Source organism: Armigeres subalbatus, chromosome 2 (genome assembly GCF_024139115.2).
Source record: "Armigeres subalbatus isolate Guangzhou_Male chromosome 2, GZ_Asu_2, whole genome shotgun sequence".
NCBI classification, from domain to species: domain Eukaryota; kingdom Metazoa; phylum Arthropoda; class Insecta; order Diptera; family Culicidae; genus Armigeres; species Armigeres subalbatus.
In genome coordinates this window covers 248,106,054-248,118,172 of record NC_085140.1, presented here as the reverse complement: position 1 = coordinate 248,118,172, position 12,119 = coordinate 248,106,054, and the positions used below count along the sequence as shown (strand labels likewise).

At 49.4% G+C, this 12,119-nt stretch overlaps 1 protein-coding gene across 1 annotated transcript in view; it reads left to right on the top strand.

Moving 5' to 3' along the window:
- LOC134212048 (uncharacterized) overlaps positions 1-12,119 on the top strand; it is a 472,480-nt gene that overhangs the window by 366,835 nt on the left and 93,526 nt on the right. The window contains 8 exon segments of the mRNA XM_062689549.1: positions 710-1,081; positions 1,486-1,725; positions 1,991-4,351; positions 4,414-4,707; positions 4,769-9,346; positions 9,828-10,010; positions 10,093-10,224; positions 10,291-12,099. Of these exon segments, the coding sequence (XP_062545533.1) occupies positions 710-1,081; positions 1,486-1,725; positions 1,991-4,351; positions 4,414-4,707; positions 4,769-9,346; positions 9,828-10,010; positions 10,093-10,224; positions 10,291-12,099 (9,969 nt within the window).

Sequence of the window (12,119 nt, the reverse complement as noted above, 5' to 3'; positions counted from 1 at the left end):
GTGGACAATGTCTCTAGAATAATATCCGGAATCCGGATTTGAAATGTCATATTTCCGCTCCTAATTTGCATGTCTTTCTGGGTGTCGTATGGTCTGGTCATAGTAAATTATGACAAAACGATTGACAAAATTTTCCCTTGAAAAAGGCCACATTCAATGGTCGAGAGGTCGGATAGAGTAAAACGCTGATCGTTTGAAGGTGTTTAGGACTGAGATAGCCGAAATCTCTACATAAAAACTATTTCCTGTCGTCTCCAATACCATACATATTGCCAAAGATTGTGACATTTAAAAAATGGCCAATTTTGATGCTTCCGGAAGCTCCCCTAAGAGCCTCGGAACTGACTCCAGGGTGGCCAATGTCCCAATAATCAAATCTGGATGCCATAATTCCACTTGTCTTGCAAAATGGTGAAGTTTGATACCCATATTGCTGATATGGAATGTTTTAAAGCGAAGTAGTGAAGTATAAAGTAAAAAGACTATATCCTGCACTTAGTTTGCGCTGATTAGTGGTGTTATAGTGACACAATTTCTATTTTACTACCACTGAATCAACGCCATCTCTTGCATGCAAAGTTTCGGCTGGTACCTTATTGTCGTTTTCTCCTGCTACTGCCTGTCCGGAAAAAAATATCTCATTTTGCGGTTCTATTGCAATTTCTCGGATCATAACGTCTCTCTTTCACCCTCCATTTCCCAATCGCAGACATCAACGAGTGTATCGACCCACAAGCGTGTGGAGTGAACGCCGAGTGTGTCAACTATCCCGGTAACTATACGTGCCTGTGTAAGGACGGCTTCTACGGTGACCCGTACAATGGGTGCGCGGATATCGACGAGTGCGCCCAGCCGGGAGTTTGCGGACCAGGTGCCATATGTACGAACGACGAGGGCGGTTATCGCTGCAACTGCCCCTCCGGGTTCGACGGGGACGCACGCTCGGCTCAGGGATGCGTCGACTTCGATGAATGTACACGATCGCCATGCGGAAGGAACGCCCTGTGCCGAAACGACGTCGGGAGCTTTCGCTGCCAGTGTCCCGACGGTTTTCAAGGCGACCCAATGACGGACTGTCAAGGTAATTGCGACACGATGAGTGATCGGTATAGCTCGTCGTGCCACGGAGGCGTGGCTTATATCTGTTAGATCATAAGAATTGTCAATTCCCACCCCTTGATTCACTCTTGCGTTAGCCGCACGCATCGAATACGTGTGTGCAAGAGAAAGTCATTTAATTCCCTCATTAACAACCACGTCGAAGAACGACAACCAAATCGCTAACATTAACATTCATTTTCTCATTTCCATCTCGTCACGATCGTCACCATCTGCCGTCGCCACCTCCACTTGCTTATTGACGGCGCTTATTCCGGGAACGCAAATACCAATCGGATGCCTAAATTCTACTAACCACCACCCGAAATGCGGCCGCTCTCACATCACAAAACTCACACGTCCACCTTCACACAAACAAACACACAGACATCGACGAGTGTTCGAATAACCCGTGCGCCGAGGGTTCCCAGTGTACCAACACTCCCGGCGGCTTCCGGTGTAGCTGCCCGTCGGGGATGACCGAATCGGGCGGCGAGTGCATCGACATTAACGAGTGTGCTAGGGATAACGCTTGCGGAGAGAATGCCAAGTGCATAAACTTTCCCGGATCGTACAAATGCTTGTGCCCGCAAGGATTCCAAGGACGGGGTGAACTGTTTTGCAAAAGTTAGTTTTCTGCTTTTTTTGCTCTAGGAATTGTTGCGACGTTCGAAGTCAGAATGATGAAAAACGCGAACTATCGACAGACATCCTTCTGGCTTATGACGTTCCATTAGACCTACGGTGACGGCGTGTAAGCTCCAGCTAAAATAAACGCCACAATACGCCCTTGCCGATGGTCTGCGCTTTATATTCAACTCAACTAATCCACCGAACCACATAAACATTGAACACACAAACACACACAAAACACACCCATTTCTCATTGTAGATGTAAACGAATGCCTTGATAATCCGTGTGGGGAAAACGCAATATGCACGGATACGGTTGGTAGCTTTGTTTGCTCGTGCAAGCCAGAATACACGGGAGATCCATTTCGGGGCTGTGTCGATATCGACGAGTGCACGGCGTACGACAAACCTTGCGGCAATCATGCGGTCTGCCAGAACGCCAACCCCGGCTACACCTGTCTCTGTCCGCAAGGGTTCGTCGGTAAGCCGGACCCGAAGGTCGCCTGTGAACAAGCCGACGTTAACGTGCTGTGCAGCAGCAACTTCGACTGTACTAACAACGCCGAGTGTATCGAGGGCCAGTGCTTCTGTCAGGACGGTTTCGAACCACAAGGATCTAGCTGCATCGACATTGATGAATGTCGAATGGACAGCCAAAAATGTGGACCGTCGGCGGTGTGCGTCAACACCCCAGGATCCTTTCGATGCGAATGTGAAGCCGGCTTCATCGGTACACCTCCTCGAATACACTGCAAAACACCGTGCGCAGATGTCAAGTGCGGTAAAAACGCGTATTGCAAAGCGGAAGGCCAGGAAGCTTTCTGTATTTGTGACGAAGGATGGACTTTCAACCCTGCGGATATTGCTGCTGGCTGTGTTGATATCAACGAGTGCGATCCTGCACAAGGACCCAACGGAAAATGTGGTGTTAACGCACTTTGCTCTAATCAGCCGGGAACCTACAGCTGTCAGTGTCCACCCGGGTTTACCGGAGATGCCAATCGCCAATGCTACGACGTAGACGAATGTTCGAAGCCAAATGCTTGCGGAGAAAATGCCATCTGCAAAAACGTGGAAGGCTCCCATCAGTGTTCATGTCCTCCGGGATCGATCGCCGATCCCGATCCTACTGTTCGGTGTATCACCATTGTAACTTGTACCAAAGATCATGACTGCCCCGGTAATGCTATCTGTGATGCTCACAAACGATGTCTCTGCCCGGAACCAAACATTGGCAATGACTGTCGACATCCTTGCGAGAACGCTGCTTGCGGGCCAAACTCGCATTGCATGCTGGTCAACGGTGAAGCACAATGTCTTTGTAGCGAAGGATTCACTGGCCATCCGGGACAATGCGCCGATATCAACGAATGTGCCGCCAATCCATGCCCAAGTGGAGCCGTTTGCTCAAACCTTCCAGGTGGTTACACTTGTCAATGCCCTGGAGGTAGCTCCGGCGATCCGTACTCAGGAGGATGTTCGAAGTCTCATCTGAATACATGCAGTGCTCAAAATCCATGCCCCTCCGGTGAGAAGTGCATCCAAGATGCATACAGCGGAAATAGCGTTTGCATTTGCGGTCAAGGCTACAAGCGGAACTCCAAAGGCATTTGCAAAGATGTAAACGAATGCAAAGATCCAAACAAACCAGCATGTGGTGTTAACGCCATTTGCAAGAATTTGCCAGGGAGCTACGAATGTCAATGCCCACCTGGATTCAACGGTAACCCATTCATGTCGTGCGAAGAATGCAACAGCTTGGAATGTAAATGCCCTGCCCCGTACAAATTTATGGATGGAAATTGCGTTCTGGATAGCTGCTCAACTGATGGAAAATGCCCAGGTGGAGCCGAGTGCATTTCAATCACCGGAGGCGTAAGCTACTGCGCCTGCCCCAAAGGTTTCCGCACGCAATCCGACGGTAAATGCGAAGATATTGACGAGTGCACAGAAAGTCAGCAAGCTTGCGGCTATGACGCCATCTGTATGAACACTATCGGTGGATACGAATGCAAGTGCCCGTTGGGATATTCTGGAGACCCGTACAACGGACTCTGTGCCCTCGCGCAGAAACGTTGCTCGGCGGATCGTGAATGCGGTTCTAATGAAAAATGTGTTCAACCTGGCGAATGTATTTGTCCACCACCTTTCTACATGGATGCGTATGATGGCAACAGATGTAAGAGCCCTTGCGAAAGGTTCCCTTGTGGAATCAACGCCCGGTGTACCCCAACCGATCCACCACAGTGCATGTGCGAGGTGGGCTACAAAGGCGATCCTTTAACTGGTTGCGTAGATGAAGACGACTGTGCAAACTCGCCTTGTGCTTACGGAGCCCAATGTGTCAACCAGAAAGGTGGTTACAAATGTATCTGCCCTAAAGCAATGGTGGGCGATCCGTACAAGGGCGGATGTATCCTAGAAGAAGGATCGGTTAAAAGCCAGTGCCGGAGGCATGAAGATTGCGCTGATACCTTATCTTGCGAGCGAGGAACTTGTGTCAGCCCTTGCAGTAGCCTGCTCTGCGGAACTAATGCTTATTGTGAACCGGAGAAGCATGCTGCCTGGTGTCGTTGCCGGGTTGGCTTTGCAGAGGGACCGAACGGAGATTGTGTTTCACGTAAGTATTCTTCTCTGCGATTGCAGCCAACAATCTAACTGAACTAACCCCTGCTTTTCTAGAATGCAATGGTTACATGTGTGGACACGGAGCCATGTGCATAGTAACTAACAGCGGACCAACATGCAAGTGTCCCCCGGGAGAGGTCGGTAATCCGTTCCCGGGAGGATCTTGCAGTACTGACCAGTGCTCCACGAATCGTCCATGTGCTGAACCACAAGTATGTATTAACGGCCGTTGCAAGCAAAAGTGCGACGGAGTGGTTTGTGGCGTTGGTGCCACATGCGACGAAGCTTCGGGTAAATGCGTTTGCGAACCGTTCTTTGTTGGTAATCCAGAAATGCTTTGTATGCCACGTAAGTAAAATTGTTCGTTGAAATCAATATTTATAACATGTTCACACTTTCATCGTTACAGCTATCACAACGCCAAGTTGTACTCCAGACTGCGGGCAAAACGCACACTGTGAGTACGGAGTGGTGCAGAATAGCTGCGTTTGTAATCCAGGTACAACCGGAAATCCATACGGTATTTGCGAATCCAAATCGAGAAACAGCTGCAGTCAAATGAAATGCGGTCCTAACGCATTATGCCGTGAGACGCTCAACTCTGTTGAGTGTATTTGTCCAACTGGCTTTGTCGGTAATCCTTACGTCCAGTGCAACGATATTGACGAATGTTCTACGAATAACGTTTGTGGAGACGGTGCTGTTTGCATCAATACCGCAGGCAGCTTCGACTGTCGCTGCAAACCTGGCCATACAGGAAATCCATTCACCATGTGTTCGCAAGTAGAGAAGAATATTTGTGAGAATCCTAGGCGCTGTCAGTGTGGGAAGAAGGAGCAGTGTCCACCTGGATTCACTTGCGATCGAGGAACGTGCAAGGATCAGTGTGCTAAAATTAACTGTGGACCACGTGCAGCGTGCGACTCGGGTAAATGTGTCTGTCCAGCTGGTCACACGGGGAATCCCAAGGATCTGCGAAGTGGCTGCGTACCAGAAGGACAGTGCGATAACGATGCAGACTGTCAGAGCAGAGAAATCTGTTTCCAATTCGGCAAAGGTGTGCGAAAATGTGTTGATGCCTGTAGTAAGCTTCAGTGCGGTCCAAATGCTCTCTGTGTGTCCAATGCCCACCGGTCTACATGTATCTGCGCCAGTGGCTACAACGGCAATCCAGGTGATCTGACGTTAGGATGTCAGAAGGAAATTAAGCTTATCGAAGGATGCAAAGATGATTCCGAATGCGCTGAAGGCACAATTTGTGCACCGACTGAGACTGGATTGCGATCTTGTATCAATCCGTGCAGTGCCGTGGCATGTGGAATAAACGAAGCGTGCAAACCAAACGAACAAAACAACCCTGTTTGTCATTGTAAAGAAGGATTCCTTTGGAATCCCATAACATCCTCATGTGAAAAACCATCGGTTGCGGATTGTGCCAGTGACGATGAATGTCACCAAGTGGCAGCATGCCGACAGGACGAATTAGGTATTCTCAAATGTACTCCGGTCTGCGCAGAATTTACGTGCCCTGCGAATTCGGTCTGCGTGTCCTCAAATCACCGAGGAAGTTGCCAGTGTCTGCCAGGGTATATTGGAAATCCCAATGATAGAAATGGCTGTCGTCCAGAGTTGCAAAACAAGTGCCTCACCAGTGCGGAATGTTCCGAGTCCGATGCGTGCGTCACATACAAGGGAGCGCTGTCGTGTAGGCCGGCTTGTGAGGACATTCAATGTGGACCACATGCTATTTGCGTTAGCAACAATCACAATGCCCAATGCCAGTGCCCTCCTGGATCGTACGCTGGGGATCCTTATGATTTGAGCAACGGCTGTCAATCCGTGCCTTGTGTCTACAACAACGACTGTCCACCGACGCAAATGTGCAATCGTATGACCCACACCTGCTACGACATCTGTCAGGAAGATACGTGTGGGGATAACGCCGTGTGTATTGCGGAGAATCATCGATCTCTCTGTCAGTGTCCTCCAGGGTACAAACCTAATCCAATCGCTGAGGTGGAATGCACGCCACTGATGTCGTGCGATCCGAATCCTTGTCATCCGTCTGCAATTTGTGAGGCAGCGCCCGAAGGACACATCTGCAAATGTGCAGCTGGACAAGTAGGTGATCCGATGACGGGTTGCCGACCTGAAGGTGACTGTCCCAATGGCGACCTACAGTGTCCGGAGAATACGGCTTGCGTAAGTGGAAAATGTGTCGATCCATGTGCGAATGCCTGTGGAGTCAACGCCAAGTGTACTGTAGTTAACAGATCGCCCGTCTGCAGCTGTAAAGTCAAATACGTGCCAGGAGTGAGCGGTTCGGCAAGAGACGGATGTGTCCGCGTGGTAAACGAATGTTTGAACGATCTGGATTGTGGGGGAGATGTCTGTCAGAATGGGCAGTGTATGGTGGTGTGTAGAAACAATCAGGACTGCTCTGGAGGAGAAAGATGCGTAAATGGAATCTGTTCACAACCCTGCTCTAGCCACAGTCAGTGTAATGCAGGACAGGCATGTATTGGAGGCAGCTGTTTGATTGGATGTAGGAGCAACAAGGATTGTGATAGTTCCAAGGCTTGCATCAACAGCAAGTGTAGGGATCCTTGTGAAACGGAAGGAGCATGCGGCCCGAATTCCAAGTGCACCGTTGTGAATCACGTGACAAGCTGCACATGCCCACCAGGGTTCGAAGGAAATCCCATTCCGGAACAGGGTTGCGTAAGGATGCCTAAGGCTTGCACCAGTTCAGCTGAATGTGCTCAAGGTCACATGTGTATCGCAAATCAGTGTAACCTGCCGTGTTCGGAAACAAATGGCTGTGCCGTTGGAGAAAGATGTCACAACAATATGTGCGCTAAGGTTTGCTACACGAATAACAACTGTTTGCCTGGGGAAGTGTGTAATGAAGCCGGTACGTGTCAACCAGGATGTAGTACCGATTCGGACTGTCCTTCACAAAAGGCATGCATTGCAAGCAAATGCAAGTGTATGAAGGGATTCATTGGAACGCCTTTCGGTTGTTCAGATATCGATGAGTGTACAGATGACCCTTGTCATGCGTCAGCTCGGTGTGAGAACATTCCAGGGTCATATCGCTGCAGTTGTCCTGAGGGAACTGTTGGAGACGCTTACTCCAATCCTGGATGCCATCTACCAAACCAATGCTACAAGAACAGTGATTGCGCGGAAAATTTGGCCTGCGTTGAAGGGAAGTGTACTGATTCCTGCCAGATTACTAAGTGCGGAGTAAATGCCGAGTGTCACATAATCGATCACGTCGCGGAATGTCAATGTCCATCCGGCCATTTGGGAGATGCAAGAGATACGGCTGTCGGTTGCTTCCGCGTTGAATGCCTAGCGGATGAAGACTGCGTACAGGAGAGGCAATGCCACAGCGAAACGAATAAGTGTATCAATCCTTGCGAACTAGTGGACTGCGGAAAGGGAGCATGTCACATCGAAAATCATCAGGCCATTTGCACTTGTCTTCAAGGATATGACGTCGTCAGGGGTCGCTGTGAAGACGTAGACGAATGCCAAGCAAACCCGTGTCATACTAGTGCAACATGCCAGAATCTTCCTGGCAGTTACACTTGTACCTGTCCGGAGGGCCTGGTAGGTGACCCAATAAACAGCGGCTGTAGAAACCCAGATGAATGTATCGCAAACTCAGATTGTCCAACTACGGCAGTTTGCGAAAAGTCCCGTTGCAAGAATCCATGCTCGATCGAAAATGCTTGCGGAGAAAATGCGGTATGTTCAGCGGTGGGGCACGAAGCTGTTTGCGACTGTTCGCCTAATACTCGCGGAGATCCAAAAATCAGTTGCTTAAGAGTTGAATGCACTGAAAGCAATGATTGTCCCTCAAGTCAAACCTGTATCAACTACAAGTGTTTAGATCCTTGCACACTGACGAATGCTTGCGGACAAAACGCCAATTGTGTATCCGAGAACCATCTGGCTATATGTTCATGCCAACCTGGAACAACTGGAAACCCGCTCCTGGGATGCGTACCACTGCAATACTGTAATAGCGATCAACAGTGTCCAGCTGGAACGAAGTGCAATGCTGGAGTTTGCTGTACTCTGTGTTCAAGCGGTCGCGATTGTATTAACGATCAACTCTGCATTCAAGGCGTATGTCAACCAACGTGTCGATCAAACTCCAGCTGTCCAGATTTTCAATTCTGTCAGAACAACATTTGTACTCAAGAGTTCAAATGCCGTACCAATGACGACTGCGACATCGACGAAACGTGTGTGGTAGACACCACTGGACGTTCGGAGTGTATTAACGCGTGTTCGGGACGGGTGCTGTGTGGTAGAAATGCGGAATGCTCAGCCAGAGATCATTCAGCTGTTTGCGATTGCAAACCTGGGTTCTTCCAGGACAAATCCGGGACGTGTCGTAAGATAGAATGTCAAACTGATGACGAATGCTCGAGTGACAAAACGTGCGAAGGAAATACGTGCAAGATCGCTTGCTTAATGGGAGATCCCTGTGGTGCGAATGCGTTGTGTTCAGCAGAAGACCACAAACAGGTGTGCTATTGTCAACCCGGGTTCACCGGAGATCCGAAGCAGGGCTGTAGTCTGATAGATTTCTGCAAGGAATCTCCTTGCGGTGCAAACGCCAAGTGTAGAAATAGCCGAGGATCTTTCCGTTGTTCTTGCCCAGCTGGATTGGTTGGGGATCCCTATGCGAGCGGTTGTAAAAAGGCTGCAGAGTGTGAAACCAATGCTGACTGTCCCGATGTTGCGGAATGCTTCAAATCGAATGGTGAACCAAAGTGTCGAGATGTTTGCGAAAATTCTGCCTGCAGTCCTAATTCTGAATGTCAACCTAGAAACCACAAAGCCGTATGTCAATGCCGAGCGGGTTACGAAGGCGATCCGCTGAGTGGATGTAAACCGTTGGCGTTGCCTTGCAAGCTGAACAATGATTGCCCGGAGAATTCGTACTGTTACGGACAAATTTGCAGGCGTAAGTATTATCTTATTGTGTGAATTCTTTTGAACATGATTTAATCTTTATTTTTCCCGTGTTTGGGAGTACTTTTTTGGGCTTGAACTAGGAAACAGCTGCCGATAACTTCAAGTGAGTTTGTTTCAGGTCTGCGATGTCTACGACAAACAGAGAAAATGATCCTTCAATCAAGCACCCCATTCATGATTCGCTCACAGTTCAGCAATCACTTCAAAGATCAAATCACAATCTCAAAAATAAATCAAAACTAATTCAATTGACAATACACCAATCACGCACCACCTCCGGTGTCATCCAATTCAGTACGCAGCTAGTTTAACAAGTTCACCACAATTAAAGTCACCTTCGAATGCCATTTCTCACTCCTTCTAATCCAAACCTACAAGGGTGGTTTACCTCAGATGGTGATATATTTTTCCTTTCAGCACTTTGCTCAATACCTTTGCGATCCGATCTCATTATTTTGTTTCGCCTATAGCTGCTTGCGCCGCCACCGAAGAGTGCAACCAGGACGAGGTCTGCTCAAACGGTCAATGCATTAACCCGTGCCACGAAACGAACGCCTGCGGAATGAACGCCGAATGCCTCATGGGTGGACACTTCAAGCAGTGCTCTTGCCCAGCCGGGTTCACGGGTGATGCCGCACTGGAGTGCGTAAGAAGTGAGTTGAGAATTTGATGAAATTCGCAGAAATGTCTTCCATGTGATCGTCAATTATTAAATCTTTCTCTTGTCCCTTTTAGTTCCAGTCTTATGTGCTTCCAACGCTGATTGTGTCGAAGGAACCGCTTGCCACGAATCTATGTGTTTACCACGCTGTAGAGCGGATCAGGAATGTGCCCTGAACGAAAAGTGTATCGGTAACAAGTGCATGCGTAAGTATCTATGCCTATGGTCAAATTTCCCTTCAATTTCTAAGAGTTTTCTTGGACATATTACAGTAACATGTCGCTTGGACAACGACTGCTTCTTGGGACACATCTGCCTGAACGGACGCTGCATCTACGGATGCCATTCGGATGACGACTGTAGTGCGAGTGAAACATGCCGAGCGAACAAGTGTACGGATCCCTGCCAGGAGAATCCGTGCGGTCCGAACGCGGCTTGTTCGGTGGTCAATCACCGTGCCAGTTGCTCGTGCATCAACGGTATGGTCCCAAGTCCGACAGCGAAGATCGGCTGCGTCCGTGCTCCGGCGCTGCAGTGTACGGAAAATAGAGATTGTGCGCAAGGCACATCCTGTATCGAAAATCTGTGCCGACCGGTATGTGCCAACGATCAGGGATGCCTGAATAATGAACGATGCGATAGAGGAACCTGCAAACCGATCTGCAGACGCGACGGTGACTGTAGAAATGGAGAAGTATGTCAGGGACAGACGTGTATGGTTGGGTGTAGATCCGATGCCGGTTGCCCAAGTCAGCTGTCGTGCGTCAACCAACAATGTGTAGATCCTTGCCTAGAGCCGACTGCCTGCGGTACGAATGCTCAATGTTCGGTGGTTAACCACAGGAAACAGTGCACTTGTACGCCTCCGCTAATTGGAGACCCCTTGACGGGATGTCGGGCTGAACAAAGATCTTGCCAGACGAGAAATGACTGTCCGAAGGGACAGGCTTGCTACGGAAACTCGTGTATGCCAACTTGCCGAAATGACCAGAACTGTTTGGAAGATGAGCGCTGCATTCGTGGCACCTGTCGAACGGTTTGTAATAGCGATGCCTCTTGTACGAATGGATTAATTTGCGAAAACCGCATTTGCCAGACGGGATGCCGATCCGATAATAATTGTCCGAGCAATCAAGCTTGTATCAACAAACAATGTACGGATCCTTGCACGGTTCTGGGACAATGCGGGAGCTGCTCGGAGTGTTCCGTGGTTGACCATGGAGTTATGTGTAGCTGTCCAAATGGCTATCTGGGCAATCCATTGGTATCATGTGCACCACCACCGCAAAAATGTAACTCTTACTGCTACTGTGACGAAGAAGGAGTATTCTGTGCTGACAAATGCAGACAAGCCAAGGACTGCGCATGTGGTCAAACGTGTTCGCGCGGTAGGTGCCGAACGAAGTGTAATCCAGGCTCTTGCCCAGCTGGGCAATTGTGTCAAAACGGAGCTTGCATTGCAGGTTGCCAAAGAAATACGGACTGCTCTGGAGACAAATCATGCGTTAATCGTAGATGCGTTGACCCGTGTGCTGGTGGAAAGGCTTGCGGCAGGAATGCCCTTTGTCAAGTGGCTGACCACCAAGCACTCTGCTTGTGCCCGGATGGATTCCAAGGGGACCCACGGGAAGGCTGCGTGCAATACGAATGTCAAACGAACCAAGACTGCGAACTGGATAAAAAGTGCGTTGTAGGAAAGTGTACCAATCCGTGTTTGGAGGACGGAGCATGTGGCGTCAATGCACAGTGCCGTGTCGTTAACCGACAGGCTCAGTGCTCATGTACGCCAGGTTTCTTCGGTAACGCCCGCCAGGAATGTCAACCACTGCAAAAGGATAGCTGTTCGCAGAATCCGTGTGGGGAAAATACGATCTGCCGTGAGGATGCCAACGGATACGAATGTACTTGCCAGCCCGGCTGCATGGGAAATCCCAAACAGGGTTGTCTGTGCGAAGGCAAGCAAACCAACAAATGTCACAACTTCCGCTGTGGAACCAACGCCATCTGTCGGGTTACGCAGCATGACGAACCGGAATGCTACTGCCCGCCGTTGTACCCCGGAGGCGATCCATACACGGAATGTAAGTATTCGTTGGTGAAG